The sequence below is a fragment of the Halichoerus grypus genome, chromosome X (genome assembly GCF_964656455.1).
Source record: "Halichoerus grypus chromosome X, mHalGry1.hap1.1, whole genome shotgun sequence".
In the NCBI taxonomy this organism is placed as follows: Eukaryota; Metazoa; Chordata; class Mammalia; order Carnivora; family Phocidae; genus Halichoerus; species Halichoerus grypus.
Genome location: NC_135727.1, coordinates 18,902,384 through 18,922,917, shown reverse-complemented (window position 1 = coordinate 18,922,917; position 20,534 = coordinate 18,902,384). Strand labels below are relative to the sequence as shown.

Here is a 20,534-nt window from a genome sequence, read left to right as displayed (position 1 = left end):
CCCAAATTAACAAAATCATGAATGAAAGAGGAGAGATCACAACCAACACCAAAGAAATACAAAAAATTATAAGAACATATTATGAGCAACTCTATGCCAGTAAATTAGATAACCTGGAAGAAATGGATGCATTCCTAGAGATGTATCAACTACCAAAACTGAACCAGGAAGAAATAGAAAACCTGAACAGACCTATAACCAGTAAGGAAATTGAAGCAGTCATCAAAAATCTCCCAAAAAACAAAAGCCCAGGGCCAGCTGGCTTCCCAGGGGAATTCTACCAAACATTTAAAGAAGAGTTAATACCTATTCTTCTGAAACTGTTCCAAAAAATAGAAATGGAAGGAAAACTTCCAAACTCATTTTATGAGGCCACCATTACCTTGATCCCAAAACTAGACAAAGACCCCATCAAAAAGGAGAACTACAGACCAATATCCCTGATGAGCATGGATGCAAAAATTCTCACCAAAATACTAGCCAATAGGATCCAACAGTACATTAAAAGGATTATTCACCATGACCAAGTGGGATTTATCCCTGGGCTGCAAGGTTGGTTCAACATCCGCAAATCAATCAACGTGATACAATACATTAACAAAAGAAAGAACAAGAATCATATGATCCTCTCAATAGATGCAGAAAAAGCATTTGACAAAGTACAGCATCCTTTCTTGATCAAAACTCTTCAGAGTATAGGCATAGAGGGTACATACCTCAATATCATAAAAGCCATCTATGAAAAACCTACAGCGAATATCATTCTCAATGGGGAAAAACTGAGAGCTTTCCCCCTAAGGTCAGGAACACGGCAGGGATGTCCACTATCACCACTGCTATTCAACATAGTATTAGAAGTCCTAGCCACAGCAATCAGACAACAAAAAGAAATAAAAGGAATCCAAATCAGCAAAGAAGTCAAACTCTCACTCTTTGCAGATGATATGATACTTTATGTGGAAAACCCCAAAGACTCCACCCCAAAACTGCTAGAACTCATACAGGAATTCAGTAAAGTGGCAGGATATAAAATCAATGCACAGAAGTCAGTGGCATTCCTATACACCAACAACAAGACAGAAGAAAGAGAAATTAAGGAGTCGATCCCATTTACAATTGCACCCAAAACCATAAGATACCTAGGCATAAATCTAACCAAAGAGGCAAAGGATCTGTACTCAGAAAACTATAAAATACTCATGAAAGGAATTGAGGAAGACACAAAGAAATGGAAACACGTCCCATGCTCATGGATTGGAAGAACAAATATTGTGAAGATGTCAATGCTACCTAGAGCAATCTACACATTCAATGCAATCCCCATCAAAATACCATCCACTTTTTTCAAAGAAATGGAACAAATAATCCTAAAATTTGTATGGAACCAGAAAAGACCCCGAATAGCCAGAGGAATGTTGAAAAAGAAAAGCAAAGCTGGCGGCATCACAATTCCAGACTTCCAGCTCTATTACAAAGCTGTCATCATCAAGACAGTAGGGTACTGGCACAAAAACAGACACATAGATCAATGGAACAGAATAGAGAGCCCAGAAATGGACCCTCAACTCTATGGTCAACTAATCTTTGACAAAGCAGGAAAGAATGTCCAGTGGAAAAAAGACAGTCTCTTCAACAAATGGTGTTGAGAAAATTGGATAGCCACATGCAGAAGAATGAAACTGGACCATTTCCTTACACCACACACAAAAATAGACTCCAAATGGTTGAAAAACCTCAATGTGAGACAGGAGTCCATCAAAATCCTAAAGGAGAACATAGGCAGCAACCTCTTCAACCTCAGCCGCAGCAACTTCTTCCTAGAAACATCACCAAAGGCAAGGGAAGCAAGGGCAAAAATGAACTATTGGGACTTCATCAAGATAAAAAGCTTTTGCAAAGCAAAGGAAACAGTCAATAAAACCAAAACACAACCGACAGAATGGGAGAAGATATTTGCAAATGACATATCAGATAAAGGGCTAGTATCCAAAATCTATAAAGAACTTATCAAAGTCAACACCCAAAGAACAAAGAATCCAATCAAGAAATGGGCAGAAGACATGAACAGACATTTTTTCCAAAGAAGACATCCAAATGGCCAACAGACACATGAAAAAGTACTCAATATCGCTCAGCATCAGGGAAATCCAAATCAAAAGCTCAATGAGATACCACCTCACACCAGTCAGAATGGCTAAAATTAACAAGTCAGGAAATGACAGATGTTGGCGGGGATGTGGAGAAAGGGGAACCCTCCTACACTGTTGGTGGGAATGCAAGCTGGTGCAGCCACTCTGGAAAACAGTATGGAGGTTCCTCAAAAAGTTGAAAATAGAGCTACCATATGATCCAGGAATTGCACTACTGGGTATTTACCCCAAAGATACAAAAGTAGGGATCCGAAAGGGTACGTGCACCCCGATGTTTATAGCAGCAATGTCCACAATAGCCAAACTGTGGAAAGAGCCAAGATGTCCATCGACAGATGAATGGATAAAGAAGAAGTGGTATATATATATATATATATATATATATATATATATATATACAATGGAATATTATGCAGCCATCAAAAGGAATGAGATCTTGCCATTTGCAACGACGTGGATGGAACTGGAGGGTATTATGCTGAGCGAAATAAGTCAATCAGAGAAGAACATGTATCATATGCTTTCACTGGTATGAGGAATTCTTAATCTCAGGAAAGAAACTGAGGGTTGCTGGAGTGGGGGGTGGGGTGGGAGGGATGGGGTGACTGGGTGATAGACAGTGGGGAGGGTATGTGCTCTGGTAAGCACTGTGAATTGTGCAAGACTGTTGAATCTCAGATCTGTACCTCTGAAACAAATAATGCAATATATATTAAGGGAAAAAAAAAGAAGATAGCAGGAGGGGAAGAATGAAGGGGGGGAAATCGGAGGGGTAGACGAACCATGAGAGACGATGGACTCTGAAAAACAAACTGAGGGTTCTAGAGGGGAGGGGGGTGGGAGGATGGGTTAGCCTGGTGATGGGTATTGAGGAGGGCACGTTCTGCATGGAGCACTGGGTGTTATGCACAAACAATGAATCATGGAACACTACATCTAAAACTAATGATGTAATGTATGGGGATGAACATAACAATAAAAAAATTTTTTAAAAAAAGCCAGTATTTAAAAGCTTACCTTTAACCTCTATCCTGTGGACAGAGGTGATAGAGAAGAAACAAAGAGCCCCATTTTTCCTTCCTGCCTGCTTTTAGACATGCAAATATCTATTTCAATAACTGTTAAATTAAAACTCACACACATTTCATTTGCACTGAGTAATGGACTAAATGTTTGGGTTCTCCCCACATCCATATGTTGAAACCTTAACCCCAAGGTGATGGCATCTGGAGATGGGGCCTTGGGGAGGTAATTGGGTCAGGAGAGTGGAGCCCTAGGAATGGGATCAGTGTCCTTCTAAGAAGAGCAACCCTTGTCTTTCCTTGACAACTTTTGTCTTACCCGAAAGAGGAGACAGTGTGAGCCCCCAGAAGGAAGCCCCCAAAGCGAAGGCCATTTTAGCCTGGTAGATTAGAAAGGGGTCATCTCAGTTCCACACCTGGTGGCCACAAGTTCAAAAGGAAACTCCTTGAGAGAAGAGAACTCGTCTGCGGTGTCGTGATGCCTAGCAGCTGCAACACTTGAAATCACGAAATTACTCAGAGTCTGTAATTTAAAGTTTATTTCATATCTGTTGTTAAATTACACAAAATCAGTGAATTGTTTGTAAAGCCACACCACTGAACGGATGTTTACAGTTGAAATCATGGGATTTATAGGATGATGACAAAAACGGGTATTTATAACATCCCTTATATACAATAATCAGTATAGACAGAGAAAATGCACGTAATCTCTGCAAGCCATGCACACCACAGCAATAACACAAAAGGTCTTCCTTTTTTTCCCCCTGTAACAGACATTTCCACTGGCTCGGGCTTCATCCTGCTTTCCAAAGGTACTTATCCGTTTTAAGAGCAAATGTTGTCAATTAAAACTAAACAAAACTGAGATACCACAGTGATCTACAGGATCTTTATTTTAAAAACACAATGTACACAAAATAGTTTCACTCTAAAACACGTTGACTTCAAGGTATGTTTGAGTTTAAAAAAAAAAAAAATTCCTTTCAGTTCTTCAGTTCTCAGATTTCCCAGGACTGCAATACTGTCAGATAAAACACATTTCAGATATTGTGATACAAGCTCAGCGTCAAGAAAATTTATTTTTAAACCCAAATACGCAGCTTCTTGTCTGGCTTGTGGCCATAAGTATTACAGATGAGACTAGATCATGCATATAAGCAGCGGATTGTACAAGATGTGACTTTATCATCACACTTCTAAGCGTGTCGCTCCTGAAAACATCAATGCTATTTCCAGTTGTCTTGTTGGCTCGACAGCTAGGGGGTTAGCGTAGGTCCCTACAAAGTATAGCAAAACCCATAAAATGGAAACTGCCCAGAATCACGACGCTTGCTAGCACAGTGGGTGCTAGCATCTTTCTTCTCGCCCTGCTCGATTCATAACCGATCGCCTACAAGTGTTTGTCCAGAGACTTAATATGAAATCACTCTCCTCAATGCATATGCTCCTGAGACTCAACCTCACTGCAGAATACTCTTTCTCTTCTTTCTTCAAACAAAACCGGGTAGAGGGTTAACCCAAAGTATCGAGATACAGCTTTTGGTGTTACCGAATAACTGGCTATCCTAATGCTTATTCTACCATTTTTTTTTCATCTCGTAATTGTCTACAATCTGTCAACACAAAAAAGAACAAATGGGCTAGAAGCAGCCAGCCCAACTGGAAATGGCACAATAAGAATGTACAAAAAGTCAATAACAATTCATTCACATTCAGGTTCAATTCTATCTGATCAAGAATAACTTCAATATTTTTAGACACGTTATCCTGTTCAAGAGTTTCTTGATAAGGACCTCACTACACAAACATTGATAAGACAATTCTATAGAAGGAAAGTCCTGACTTTAATCCAGGATTATATATCACAAGAAACTCAGCAACACACCATTTAGATGATGAAGAAAGATTCTATAAATGGGTTATTTTGGAATGAGCACAACTTGGAGAAGCCTTCAAATGAATGAGAAGCAGCGCCAACAAGATTCCAGAATTGTTGAAATTACAGTGCCCAGAGAGCGTCTGAAAATTAGATCTCTACACTGGTATTTCACTTGGGAGAAAAGTGTTTTTGTTAACTATGAGATACACCCTGTTTAAAACCTTTAAACAGTAGAAGGTAGAAAAAGTTGAAAATTCTAAACATCTCTTAAATAAGATACGAATCCTGTTCTACTTGAAAAGCCAATATTTCTTACATAAAACTGCCCATGTTTGGGAGAGAAAAATCTTCATTTCTACAGTTTGGTAAGATTTACCATCAGTTCTTATTCCATTTAAATAGATTCCTGGTTAAAATCAGAAGAAAATAAAAGGTTTTGTGGTTAATTTTGGTTTTTTAAATGTGTATATTCCTGCTTACCCCTGGGAACAACTGTTTGCTTCCAAAAGCAAGTTTTAACAGTGTATCATGAATAATTTGGAGACGTTTCTTAGCCAAAGTTGAGTGGCCACATGTTATGTTTTCATTTTGTCTCTATAGCTAATTTAAGCATTTCTTAAAATATTGAAACAGCAATTTCTGGCGAGTCTGGTTTGGCTTTTGGATTTTATAAATACTCCAACGAACCCAAAAGAGGCAATTTAATTACATGCTGAAAGTTGTTTTACCCACGCACAGTATAACATTTAATTGAAAGGCAACTGTAAAGGCAACATCTTCACTTTTTTTTTTAACTTCCAAACTGAAGGAAGCAGGATGTGTTTGGAAACTCTCATGTTTTAAGATTTGCCATATCTCTACTGGCGCTTTGGGACAAGTGCGCAAAGGCCTCTGGGAGCCACTTAACGCCATTTCTCTACGCTGCCTATGTAATCATTGGTGCTGTTGCTGGAGCTGCCATCGCTCTGCTCTTGACCTGGGTTCTGCTTGTGGCTTTCACGGTTCTCCTTCTGGCTCGAATTCTGGGTCAGATTCTGAATCAGATTCTGAGTCACATTCTGATTGGCATTCAGATTTGGGTTCTGACTCGGATTCTGACTCGGATTCTGCCTGTGGCTTTGGCTCTGGCTCTGGCCCTGACTCTGGAAATGGGTCTGAAGGAACCTCCCCTTCAGAAATTTGCGTTGTTCCTGACGCTTCTGCCTAGCTTCCTGATGCTCCTTCTGCCTCATAAACTGATACCTTTGCAAAAAGAGGTCTTTTGCATAGCTGTACAATTCCATATCCAGAAAATTCAGTCCCTCAATCCGCTTTTGGATTTCCTCATTGATCTCTACGCTAGAGGCCCTAGTGGTATTGTATTGGGTAAATGGCGAAATAAAGTTCATGTTGAAGGTTTTCTCAAACAGGTACTGGGTCTTCCGCTGAAACTCAGTGAGGCCGAAGAATGCCATGTGCTTCAGATTCGATTTGGCACTTTCCAGGAGGACCTTGTTTCTTTGCTTTTCAGGCATGACGGAGAGGTTGTAGCAGCCGACCAGGGTCAGGTCGGAGAGCATGCGCACCTGGCGGTTATTGGCTAGATTATAGGGACAGTCCATGAACTCTTTTAGGGGGCAGCCAGACCAGTCATCCCCAGTGTAGCAGCTGGGCAGCTCTTCGGAGGTTGGGGGCCTTCCATCACAGACGTGCAGGGATGCTTTCCATGTTGCCCCTCTCTGGACGTGCCTCCACTCACTCAAGTACCGGGACACTGGGTCTCGGAGGATGGTGATGTAGTGGAAGTTCCTATGGGCAAAGCACAAAGACCAACAGTCAGCGCTGTGGGTGACATGAGTGCAGTCAGCGAGGTGCATGGCGTATGTGATGTTCACTGATCAGTAAGGAGGGCAAAGGGGGAATGATGGTGATCTGGTAGCATTTGTCCTGTGAACTGTGTTGTAGACCACTGTCTGAGTCCTACGAGCCCGTCTGGGAAGCTAACACTTTCCCCCAATTTGCTGGTACTGCAGCTAACGAAAGTAGGCCAAGTATAGGCCCAGCACATCGTCCTTGTCATTCTTCACTCCCTCTTCCCGCTCCTCCTGTTTCTCTTTCTCCAACCAATGACAAAACCCTCCTGACAACCTCATTCGCTTAAGCAGGCAGCCATGTTATTTCATATCCCCCATAATTATTTCATATCCCCATTAACTGATCACAAAATTCTAACCTTTCTTACTAAATATATGAAAGCATTTTCCCAATATCCAGCCTAATCAGGATACCTTATTAAAAAATAAAACCTCACTGAAAGAGTGTCAATATGATGCTTTGATTCTGGCTGTTGTCCTAACATCACGGCTCATTGGTTCTGGAAGCGGCGGGCAGAGATCGGCAGAGCAGCCCGGGGCCTCCAGAAATAAACGTTGTGGTTAGTCACCGACTGAAATAGACATGGTAACTGCCAACGGCACATATGCAGGCTACCACCTCGGTTTCAGCCTTAGCTCGCGTGATAATATTCCCGGCCCGGCAAAGTTAACTCTATCCCCTCCAAAATGCTCCCTTTCTTTACCTACTGAAAGGATACCTGGGTGTCAACAAGTGTGAAGGCTCTGCCGTATGGCTATCTTCACTTTAAAGTTGCAAACTGAAAAAGTTCTTTGTTCAAATAGTGGACTAGCGAGCACTGAACCCATGCGTGCACGCACGCACGGCGGGTGCACACGCACGCACTGCACCCCAGAAATGTCAAAGCCTAAGATGTGATCAGACATACTCAAGGGGAGAAACGACCCTGGGGTTGTGCTTTTTAATTAAGAAATGATTTTTTTCCCCCCACTGAGATTCAGTGGATGAAGGCTGAGGTCAAGGAAGGGCATATTGTAGAAGGAAAACAATAATGAACACTGACTACTAGCATTTCGTTTCTTACAGAAAACCTGGGGAATGGCTGGCGGCTTTTGTGAAATCTATTCATTCCCATCTGAGAGAGTGGTGGTTCTGTACGCCTGCCAAAGGGAACCAACTCAACCACCGACGGGCTGGTCTATTGGCGGCAACGTTTCAGACCCAACCACCGACAGGCTGAGTCTGAAACGCGGTAACGTTTCTCCCGAGTCTCGGGCCTAAAGCAACTCAGGCACCCCAGGGTCTATCCTGTATGCTTCTATTCTGTGCATGGTGTTTCTTCTGCTGGGCATGACCTTCCTTCTGTGACTGGAAAATTCGAAACATCCTTCAAGTTGTAGTCCAAGTACGATCTCTCCTCTGAGAAAACGTAATCCCACCGCCTGCTGTCAGCCCTCCCTCTTCCTCTGTGGCGCCATAGTACGTCCACAGTTACTTAGCCTTTGTAAAAACCCTTTTGATACTGAACTGTGACTGCTTGTTTGTATTTCTGCTTAAACGATGTTTTCCTGGACAGGGACTCTGCTCTTCTTCTAGAACTTCTAGGGAAGAGGAGGGAGAGAGCTGGGGACCGGGAAGGCCATGCCCCATCCTACAAAAACTCTGGGGAATCTTCTAAGTGCCTTGCAAATATCACAGAAAGCTTTTTTTTTAAATTACTTTATATATTTTTTCCAGACTAAACAAGCATGGGGCACAGCAGGAGCCTCTGGGAGTGAGGATGGAGAGGGCGGAGTGCCTACATCACTGCTTTTCCTAGGACCTGACCTTGCTAGGGCCACGAAAACTCATGTCTGCGAAGACCCCTTGCTTAAGGGCCGGCAGCTTCTGGTGCCCCCGTAGCCGTTACCAACAAAGGTGACCACTATTCCCACGGGCTTCCTCCTTCCGCCCCTTGCTGTGGTATTCATTCACTCCTTCGTTCAACACATATTTATCGAGCCTTTATGCGAGGCCGGAGGCGATAGCTTAGTGGCAATTACTCTGATTATTTGGAAAAAAAAAAGAAATTTATGAAGTCCAGTGACACATTTGGATTAACCTTTCAACCAGCTTTAGCAGGCATGCATTATAATGGGGGCTGTCGGGTAGTTGAAACCCCCATAATAAAGTCACCTTCATGCTTAGCTGACAGTCCTCCTGCCCCGCCTTGTCGAACTGGTTTAAGACGACAGTGACATCTTCTGGTAAATCCTAGAGTGCAGCCCTGTGCCAGTCGGAGGCTCTCCTTCCTCAACACGCTGCCTTGTCTTTGGGAACAGATAGATCTCCACCACCAGGGTGAATGTCATGACCAGTGTTTTGGAAGCACCATCCTCACGTGGAAAGAGAGGAGGCACCCCAGGGAGGCAGAGACAGACGCTGCAGGGATGGTCATGGCCACAGAGAAATGAGAGGCGCCCACACGCACACATGTGCACACCCTGCCCGCCCTGGTGACCGCAGCTGTCCTACCCTCTGAAGATAACAGGTCCAGGGATTGCCCACAGCCCACGTATTCCAGGGAAGACAGGCCTGACTCCCAGGTTGCCTCAACGGGAAACACTCGATGCTGCTGGAAAGAACGATCCCGGGGGTGGAAAGGCTTAAAGGTTGGTGTCCGGGAGTGTCCAGTGGCCTCCCGGATACCATAGTGTGCTGGAGGTGGGAAGGCAGGTGACGGTAACACGTGGGAGGTTTGGTTGGGCAAAGGATCCAGGAGGCTCGTTACTCTGAGGAGAGAGCTGTTAGGGAACTGTCAGAGAAGCAGTCTCCCCAGCCAGGCCACCTGAAGATGTGACAGCCCAGCCCAACGGGAACGTGCCGGGGGTGGCGCTCCTCCCGTGGCCAGTTCAGTGCAAGCACCTCACGTGTGCCTGGCACGGGGTGCCCGCAGCACCAAGACATGGCATTTCGATAGAAGGTGTTCTTTATTTAAGATTATTTATTTATTAGAGAGAGAGAGAGAGAGCACAAGCAGGGGAAGCGGAAGGCAGGGGGCAGAGGGAGAAGCAGACTCCCCATTGAGCAGGGAGCCCGATGCGGGGCTCGATCCCAGGACCCTGGGATCATGACCCGAACAGAAGGCAGATGCTTAACCCACTGAGCCACCCAGGCGCCCCAACAGAATGTGTTCTTAATGGTTGGAGCAAGCACAAGGTACGATGAAAACACCTCGCTAGCCTAACAATATGGGCAACAGCTTCTGCCACTTTATTTTGAAAACAAGTAAGAATGAGAGGAGGCAAGAAGAGAGGAATGGAGTATGAGGCAGAAAGTTGAGCATGAGCAAAGTCACAGGACACAAACTAGCCTGTTGTGTGTGGAAGAAGTGCATTGAAAACCTCTTACAGGGGGTGGGGGGTGGTGCCTGGGTGGCTCAGTCAGTTAAGCATCTGCCTTGGGCTCAGGTCATGAGCCCGGGGTCCTGGGATCGAGCCCCACATCGGGGCCCCTGCTCAGCGGGGAGCCTGCTTCCCCCTTTCCCTCTGCCTGCCGCTCCCCCTGCTTGTGCTCTCTCCCTCTCTCTGACAAATAAATAAATAAATAGATAAACAAGTAAATAAATAAAATCCTTAAAAAAAAAAGAAAAGAAAACCTCTTACTGGGAATGAAGGGGAGTGGCAGGGGTTGAGGATGGAGGGGTAGCCACAGACCTGGCTGTGGAAGGCCTTAGGACCCCCCAAGAAAGGATTTAGACTTCTGTAGCTGACAGGGAGGCCCCTGAAGGGGTTTAAGCAGAGGAGCGACATGATGAAATCGGTGTTTTAGCAAGCTCAGAGGGTATGGAGTGCGGAGATGGAATTAGGGAAATTCGCCTAAGGTTACTGCAGAAAACAAGGCAAAAGAAGGAGTGCAGCCTAGAGACATTTTTAGGAGGTAGCATTAACAGACTTGGTGTCAAAATGAACACAGGGGAGAGGAAGGAGGAGGGTTAAGGATGCCTCCAGTTTCTGGAGGAAGGCCTCAGGTCCTCTGGGACACCCAAAAGAGAGTTGAATGGACAGATACAGCACTCAGGGAGTGATCTGGCCTTAAGATAAAGATGTGGCGTTAACAGCAAAAAGTAGTCATTTCAAACCATGACCGCCTACTTGCGGATCGAATTTTAATTCCACACGTGTGGCTTCAGCGCTTTGAAGACCGAGTTTAAGTACCCCGGGGTAGCCCAAGGTTTCCCTTCTTAATGCTAAATATGGTTTTCAACTATTCTGGACACTGCTTCAAGTTCCCTCACTGTCCTCTTGTTTCCCCTGAATATATTCCACTTTACTGGAACGTGTCCTCCAGGCACAGTCTGACAAGTGACAAGTAGGGACAGTCTGTCACCTCCCTCATTCTCGACACCATTTCTCTTAGTGTGGCCTCGTATATCACATTGGCCTTTTTGGCAGACATGCCATCCCGCTGACGCACAGTCAACTAAACTCTTTCATTCTTTTACACGTACACCATTTTGAAACCCAATCTACTTTATCCTGGACCTGGATGTAGTTTACTTGTGGCCCTGTTTAATTTCTTCTTGTTAGAGTAAGTCTGAGCCTGTCAAAACACATCTGGATTCTGATTATATCCCCCAGTATCTTCACCATATCTCCTTATTCCTTTTGGCAATGCTTGTATCCAGGCATTGATAAAACAGAACAAGATGGGGGCGCCTGGGTGGCTCAGTCGTTAAGCGTCTGCCTTCGGCTCAGGTCATGATCCCAGGGTCCTGGGATCGAGTCCCACATCGGGCTCCCTGCTCGGCGGGAAGCCTGCTTCTCCCTCTCCCACTCCCCCTGCTTGTGTTCCCTCTCTCGCTGTGTCTCTCTCTGTCAAATAAATAAAAAAAAAAAAAAAAAAAAAAAAACAGAACAAGATGCAGGCAAGAGCTGCTGGAAATCTACCTTCAGGTGGACATTACTCCGAAGGGTGCTGCTGAATGGATTGATTTAATTTTAAATGAGTGAGCCATTTAAAATGGCTCAACCCCAGGAAAATCACACTCAGCCTGTTTTGGTTAGTGGTAATGGGACAGGAATATCTTAGGACAAAACTTGTCACTTAATTAAGATGAACAGGTGTCACATCTTTAAATTGGAGTCATGCCTCCCCATCAGTTACCTAGGTGAATTTAATGACCGTTGTTCAATGTGTCTGTATACCCCTGGCCCCTTACAGGCAGAACAACATGAAAGGTCAAGTCCGGGCCAACTTTTTCCTGTCATTGCTCAGTAATTGTAGAAACAACAATAGCAACCAATGAAGAGTTGTCCAAGCATGAAAACTGGGGGCCACCCTGGACTCCTTGATCTTGCTCACTGCCACTATGTGAACTTCCCCCAAGACCCTTGCTGATTCTAGATCCTAGGAGCACTCAGGTCCATTCTTTCTACCACTGCCTGGGGCCAGGCCCTTATCATTTATCTACTGGGTCACTGCTGCAACGTCCTGGACTGCCTCCCAGCCTCTGGTCTCATGCCTAGGCCCCTCCCCCCCGCCCATATGGCACACATCTGACCTGTCATTCCCTAGTTAAGACCTCTTAATCCCTATCAACTTGGACATGAAGTCCAAGCTCCTTCACACGCTAGACACAGCCTCGTGGGACCTGGTAACCACCACCTTTCTTTCCCTCCAGCCTCATCTCTATCAAGCTCCTTCTACACAAGTCTTCCTCAATCACGAGGGATTTTGCATCTCCCCCTCTGCTCCCCTGACTCTAGCTCATGTGGCAATCTCTGAAGACATTCTGCTTGTCACGGGGGGGGGGGGGGGCAGGGGGCAAGGGGGCCGGGCAGCGCGTGCGACCCGCATCTAGTGGATGGCGTCTAGCGGTGCTGCGAGACATCCTACTGTGCAAAGAATTATCCAACTCCAAATGTCAATAGTTGAAAAACCCTGCTCTATTCTATATGCTCCAGGTATAGAGAAGTAATTTCGATTTCCAAATCTGTCCCAGGCAATGACCCTACAGGCCCCTTTCCTTCGGATATAGAATGCCCACTCTTTTGAATGGCTTGCATATTTTGTAGGTACCTGGAAAACTCCAAAACTCTGAGATTGCTTCCTCCATGAAACCTTCCTTGACCTTCCTGGGCAGGGTGAAGGGCCCGTATTCCTCTGTTCCAGCTGTGCTGGAATCCTGCTATGTGCTGTGACTGTCTAGTGATCCGTCTGCTTCCTACACTGGACTCTGAGCTCTGGGAGGGCAGGGACCGCGTATCATCGATCAGCGTAAGCTCCTCTGGGCCTGGCACAATGTTTGACAGAAAATTAGTGTTTAATAAAGGACTGCTGAATGAACGTCTGCAGCAGGAGCTAATAGGAAAGGCATCTTTTTCTTTGATAAGGAAAAGCCACTAGATGTCAGTATTAAATAACAGATATACCACTTTATCCCCGTGATGGAACATTTTAAGGAGATCTAGTTATACTTAGCAGTTGTCCCTGACTTTCTGTGCATTAGCCCCACGTGAAAGAAGGCTGGAAAATTTAAGGATATTAGACGTAAGTAAATGGAGAAAAACGAGTACCATATTTTCGTTTTTAACAGTTTATCCTGCAATAAGGACCCGAGTTCTAAATCACAGCATCCTAGGCTCCTTAGAGCAAGAAGAAGCCTTTGAGATGGCAAATCACCTTGGTCAAACGCTTCTCTCTTGAGGGGGGGAAATCAAGGCCCTGAGAGAAACACGGATTTGCTCATAAGACCCACGTTGCTAACAGCCCTTGGGAATGGATCTAAATGCAAGGAGTATTCCTGGGCTGAAGGCCAATGTTTTAGCAGACCCTGCTCTGTGTCTGTTAGTTCCCTCCGACGGCACAATAAACCAGGCCGGAGAGAACCCTCATGAAGAGGAGACGTTTGCTGCCGAGAAAGGGCACAGCCGGGAGCTGGGGGCACTCGGGCCTGGTGCTTACACATGAACTCCCATCCCCACCATGGAGCTGAGAAAGAGAGATGATTTGGCCCAGTGTCACATGGCAAGTGAAGTAGGGGTGCTGCGACTGAACACATTTCTTCCTAGAACCTGTGCTCTTCCTGTCCTCGGGGCGGGACCCAAACCCAGGACTTCCCCTTCTGGGAACAAACTAACATCGTGGTTCCAGAACCAGGAGCATCAGCACCACTTAGGAACTTGTTAGAAATGCTCATTCTGGGGTCCACTCACTGAAGAGAAACCTGGGGGCTGAGACGCGGCCATCTGTATCTTAGGAAGCCCTCCAGGAAATTCTGTGGCACAGGCACACTCGCGTCTTGAGAACCACTGTCCAAGAGCACACCCGAGCTCCCTGTCGCACTCCAGACAAGCCTAAGGATGCCCACTGCTGTCCAGGAAGAGCCCAGGGCACTTTGCCTGAACAAAGCTAGGAGGACCAGGCTGTAAACATTTACTTCCCTTTTAGGCCCCTGGTTCACGAATAAGGTTTTTCCTGCACTACTCAAAGGAAAAATAAATATCAAAGCCATTTCTTTTACGGAAGAAGGCCAACAAAACCGTACAAGGGAAGGTCACAGGAGTGATCAATAAAAAGTTAATTTAAGAAAGGAAACAGATTCTTAGCCCAAATCAATGAGTGAACATATTATTATACCTGTAGCTTAATTTTGTACTTTTTTTTAAGTTCAGCCTTTGTACATCTTGTTCTTGGAGGAATGATGAGTGGCGGAAAAATAGGAACCATGACTGGCGGTCCTACGCAAACTCTGCAAACGGGGAGGCATATGGGACAGTGAGTCATTAATGCCGAAGGTCTGGTCTCCTTCCTTGGTTAATGATGCCTAAACCAACGGCACAGACCCTCCCGTTGCACGTAAGTGGCTCTGGCAAAGTGAGGAGGACGGCGCTCAGATCAAACAACATTAATATGTGAGCGCAGACTAAAAGTCGAGTTAAATGAATCAAAGGCAAATAAGCCTCTGACGGGACTGGATCCCTCAAGCCCCGGAGTTGTCATTTTAACTGCTTCTCTTGGGTGACTCAGACGCTGGCAGTCCCCACAGAGGAGCTCCATCAACGTTGTGATCAGTGGTGGCAGCAGCCTCGTAAGGAGATGTGGGATTTCCAGAGGGGGTGACTTTGAAGTGGGTGGGTGCTCACTGAAATGTGTTGTGTCTGGTAGGTTTCTCAAGACCCCCTTGTGGCTCAGCGGTCGTGCATTAGCTGGTGAGCAGAGGGAGCCCTCACATTTGTGTAGAGTGACTTCTTACAGCAGTGGCACCCGGGACTTTATCTGATTGTCCCCCCAGCATGAGGGAGACCTAAGCGATCTGGACGCGAAACAACTCCCTTTACCCTTCAGATTGGTGCCGTGGGCTCGTGACAAGGCCAGGCTCTTCTGGGCAACGTGACTAGAGTCCTCGGCAGGACAGAAGCATTCCAGGAAAAGCACCTGCTGGACGTAAAAACAACTCGGAAGAGACTGAAGATCTCACCCGCCAGACAAGCCATTCAGTTCCCCATGCACAGACGTTCCTGCTGTTCTTCACACCTCACCCAAAGGAGCAGTGCTATGTATATAAAGTAATACCTTAATTAACACCTTAATTAATTGAGCTTTTTCCTTTGGCTAAGTGAAGGCTTTTTTTTTTTTTAACGTGTCTTCCTTGTATTTATTTTTTAAAAAATAAATCTCTTTTTTTCTGCTCTGTGGCTCTCCCTCTGCCCCCAGTTCTCCCACCTTCCAGAAGGGTCAGCCTGGTGAGGGGGAGCTGGCCTGGCTAGCGGAGGAGGACCTTCTGCCCTGTGGCCCCAGGTAAGGCTGGGCCTGCAGCTGTGTGTGTGTGTGTGTGTGTGTGTGTGTGTGTGTGTGTTCTGAGGGCACACTGGAGTGATGGACTTTCGTTAAGCAGAAGGATGTTTTTCTAAGCCATTCTCCTCTTTCTTTCACCAAAGAGCAAAATGATGTTTCCTTCTTTGTCAAAAAGGAAGAAAAGAAGATTTCTAATGCCTGTAGATTCAAACCCAACGTGAAATTCTTCACACAATCAGTCCTGGTGGTATTTACTTCTTTTTTAAAAGAAATCTAGCGCCCTTCCTTCCCAAAGCCCAGTCGGCTCCCAAGTACGTAAATCTAAGGACTTCTGCAAACAGTGAGAAAACAGAGTTCTTTAACAAGATGTGAAATTCCAGGCTTTATGACCCATAGTCACCAGCCTTCACCCAGGGTCCACTCAATTGCTTGGTGGCATGAAAATCTCTGCAGCTTACACTGCCCCCCGCCGACATGTTTTGCATTCTCAAATTATTCTGTGCGTCTCGGCTCATTAATACTCAGTGTGTTTTTGAGGTGTAAAGAAGTTTCAGAGAAAAACCCCCTTCAGTGTGTAGATGAGGGAGTGGGGCCCCATGAAGGGATATGCTCTGCTCACGTCACAGGAAGACCCATTCTGCCTTGCATTGCAAGACACGCATTTACTCAATCCACAATCAGTGTACCATCTCTGGGTGACCTAGAAGTTGCCATAATTAAAGCTGTGGGCAGAGTAGTGAGGAGGCCATATGTATACGGGCCTCTGCTCTCAAAGAGCGTGAACTTTAGTTGGGGAGACCGAAGCAAAGTTCAGTGGGGGGCGGGGTAAAGGTTGAACATAGTGAAGCACTAATTGTGTCATACAGGGTCTAAGTGCACAATGAGTCAGAGAGGAGAGAGGTTATCGTGTGCTAGAGTCATCAAGGAAGGCTTCGTGGAGGAGGAGGAGGAGGAGAAAGCTGCCCAAGCCCTAAGGGATAGAAAGGATTTAAGCAGGTGTGTGGTGTGGAGGGTTGGAGGCATTCTGACACGAGCAAACAGCATAGCAGGGGGATGCTCAACAGTGTCTGAATCAGTGGGTGTGGGCCAATTGCCAGGCATTGTGCTGGCCGATTTCTCACAGAACCCCACTACGTAGGTGCCAATGCCCGCCTTCATTTTAGGCCCAGTGTATGCACTGATGAAGAGGGTCCGTTCTCGAGCTGGACCGTCCAAGATAGCCACCGGCCCCCTGTGACTGTTGAGCCTCTTGAAATGTGGCTAATCCAAAAGAAGTTGGACACTAAGATTTCCAAGCCTGAGGGGGAAGAGAAAATATCCCATTAATTAATTAGGATTTATGCAGCTTATATGGCTGAGATGATAGCATTTTTGGTACATTGGGTTCAATACAATTTATTATTAAATTTAATTTCACTCTATTTTTTCACTTTTAATGTGGCTACTAGAAGATTTAAAACGACAAATGGGTCTTCCGTTGTATTTCCGTGGGACAGTGCTATTCTATCTATAGCCAGACTGCCTGGGTTCAAATTCCGGCTCTGGTGGGCCTGGGCAAATAACTTAACCTCTCTGTGCTTCTGTTTTTCTCATGTATGGCCTGGGGGAAAACCATAGGGTCTCACTGAAGATAAAAATTACACACACACACACACACACATAAAGCCGTCAGAACCGTGCTTGGAATATAACACTCCGCAGATGTTAACTAATAGGATTATTGTTGTTGTTATACAGGTAAGGGTATTCAGCTAAAAGGTGTTAATTGAACCTTCCTAAAATCACAGAGCTAGGTAGTGACCGTCTGTCAGGTCTGTATGACTCCTGAGCCCAAACTCTTGCCCACCGCCCTGGTCGATGCCCTGTTTTGGGTCTGCACCTTCACTAGCAGGGCGGTCTGAGCCATCGCACAAGGGCACCACTGGCCTGTCTGGAGCAGAAGTTCAAACCAGGAGGTACCAGGGCCGCCTGGGTGGCTCAGTCGGTTAAGCATCTGGTCTGCCTTTGGCTCAGGTCATGTTCCCAGGGTCCTGGGATCGAGCCCTGCATCGGGCTCCCTGCTCAGCGGGGAGCCTGCTTCTCCATCTCCCTCTGCCTGCCGCTCCCCTTGCTTGTGCTCTCTCTCTCTCTCTCTGTGTCAAGTAAATAAATAAAATCTTTAAAAAAACAATCTATAAACCAGGAGGTAGCTGAATATGCCAGGATGTGAAGGGAGGTGCAGATTTCGTGGGTTCTGTAGGGCCGTTACTGAGCCTTAGGGATGGAAATGGCCACATGAGACATGGGGGCCAGGGCGAGGGGTCCAGCTGGTGACCATTCTGGCCCCAAATTCCCATTGCGCAGACGAGGAAACCAGATAGCCAGCTCCCTTGCCATCCCCAGATGGTGACAAATCCGGAGACACATGCAATCATTCCTTTAGGGACCTTCACGAAGACAGGGAATCAAGTAACAGGGCTTTTCCACATGGTAGACAGTCAATAAATACCACCGAAGGGAATTCTGAGCAGACGGTAACCAGTTGCACTCACTCACCTGGGCCTGCTGGACATGTGCTGTCTGGGAGGCGGCCACCTCAAGCGTGCTTTGGAGAAATCGTTAGAGGAAAATGAGTCAAGACAAATGCCGGCTCTCAGCATTGTGCGATTTTCCAGAACAGCGTGGAGGGAAAGTTTCCCCCTAAATGAAAGCTGCCCTTCTCGAGCCCCGGGTTGATTTTAATGAGCTCTAATATTGTTTTAAGGCGCTGAGAGAGATGAAGTGTAAACCCTGGCTTTTGGGGTGGGGGGGGAAGTAGATCTCGTTAACCATTTCAACTGGAAAGAACTGGAGCCATTCAGAATTTCACGGGCTGGCAGGGTCGTGCCTCCTTTCCCCTGGGAGAGGTTTTGCTGCAGGTATTCAGGCTGCAAAAGGCACAATTATTGGATAACATCGCCGTGCTGTATGTGTGTGGAAATAAGCGTTACAGCCTTGTTTCTTTATCATGATCACACTGGGAATGGAAAAATAACGCACTAATCCCACCCCCCCCCCCACCAACCCCTCTACCCGCAGAAGAATCTGGTGTCACGTTGGAGTGAGTACAAGAAGGGGCAGCGAAGCCACAAAGATCCTGCCTGAGCAGAAGGAACTTTTTTGAAGGTTAGGTTGGCGCTAAGAGCTTACAAGAGTTCTCTAAGTTCTGGGTGTCACTGGGTTTGTTTTTCATGGTGTCGAGAGACTTTGGAGAGCCGTATTTCCCCTTTCGGGCAAAAAGAGAACCTACTGTGGAATTGGTGGTGTGGCACTGGGGAGCCCAGGGGCCAAGTGTCATCCCTATCTCCTCCCAGCTCCTACAGGTTGCCAGTGAGTATCATATGGGAATGTCCTGAGTCCTAGAGAATATTTTTGTACCTGTCCACAATGTGACAGAGTGGAAAAACATAGTACGGGAAACCCAACAACTATGCATGTTGTCAAATCTACGCCACGGTTCCAGTTTGGCTGGTGAAAGCGGAAACATCCCACCATTTTTGACGGAGCAGAAGCTCTTTTTTTAAAAATGGCGCTTCACGGGGCGCCTGGGTGGCTCAGTCGTTAAGCGTCTGCCTTCAGCTCAGGTCATGATCCCAGGGTCCTGGGATCGAGCCCCACATCGGGCTCCATGCTCCACAGGAAGCCTGCTTCTCCCTCTCTCACTCCCACTGCTTGTGTTCCCTCTCTCACTGTGTCTGTCTCTGTCAAATAAATAAATAAAATCTTAAAAAAAAAAAAAAAAGGTGCTTCACAAGCACCATCTTGGGCAAAATGGGGCCCGATTTTCTGAGAAGGAAAAGAACCATCTTCGAGTCACGGTGGGGAGCAGGTCACAGAGTAGGGAGCCATGTCCCATGTGTGTAAACCAGCCCACCTGCTAGAAGGCAAGGCCCCTGTAAAGGGAACTGATGGAGGCCATGTGCAGACGAAGGCAACAGACCCATAGTTGGCACAGAGTAGTCCAATCGTTTTACCAAAGAGAACACCCAAGCCCAGAGATAAATACGGGCTTGTTTGGGGTCCCCTGGCCAGCCTGTGGCAGAGCTGAGATCCAAAACTAAGTCTCTGATTCCTTCCCCAGGTTTCAAAATTTCATGTTCGAGGTGACTGACAAATAAGAATCAGCTTCAGGAAAAGGCAACCCCTCTGGGTGACCCTCACTCATGTTCCACTGCAAGATTGGAAAGCCATAAACAAGGACTAAAAGTCAAGAGAGATGTCTGACTTGGATTTTCCAACTTAAGGTAAACCCTTGGGGGTGACACCACCCTCTGACTCTTCCGTTAATCATTCACTCTGAAGACATGTCACTGGGGAGTCAGACTCACTAACGTGCTGCATGGGTCACCTCCACAGCCTTCCCTTCTGGCTTGGCTTTTCTCCCTGGAAATGAGGTTAATTCTCTGAGATAGTGACCCACGGTAAGTTGGATTTAAGGCCACAGATGATTACTCTAAATGACATTCCCCTTCCCACAGTGACTTTTCAGAAAGGTCATCTGAAGAAAAGCACTGGTATCACTGGGAGAAGGAGAGAGGGAGGGCGGGAGGGAGAGAGGGAGGGAGGGCTAATAACAATCGGAAGATTCATGGGACATGACGAATGGCTCACTGTCCTTATATTTTTAGTTCCTCACACAATCCCTCTAAGTATACAGGACAAAAAATAGAACTACCATTTTACAGAGGAGGAACCTGACCTTCAAACAAAGGAAGTGACTTGCCCAAGGATACGCACCTTGTCGGCAGTGGGTCTACGTAGGACCAGAACCCGGGTCTCCTAACTCCCGATTCGATCTTTTCCTCGTGATTCTCTGTTGCCCGTTAAGCCCCCAAAGGATATCTGAACAGT

At 46.2% G+C, this 20,534-nt stretch overlaps 1 protein-coding gene across 3 annotated transcripts in view; it reads right to left on the bottom strand.

Annotated features, from left to right (window-relative positions):
• Positions 1-3,702: 3,702 nt before the first annotated feature.
• The window catches only part of HS6ST2 (heparan sulfate 6-O-sulfotransferase 2), a 284,248-nt gene continuing 267,416 nt past the window's right edge, over positions 3,703-20,534 (bottom strand). For all 3 annotated transcript variants that reach the window (XM_078065449.1, XM_078065447.1, XM_078065448.1), the window contains one exon: positions 3,703-6,842. In XM_078065449.1, coding sequence (XP_077921575.1) covers positions 5,957-6,842 — 886 coding nt within the window. In that variant the 3' untranslated portion in view covers positions 3,703-5,956. The remainder of the gene's footprint in view (positions 6,843-20,534) is intronic.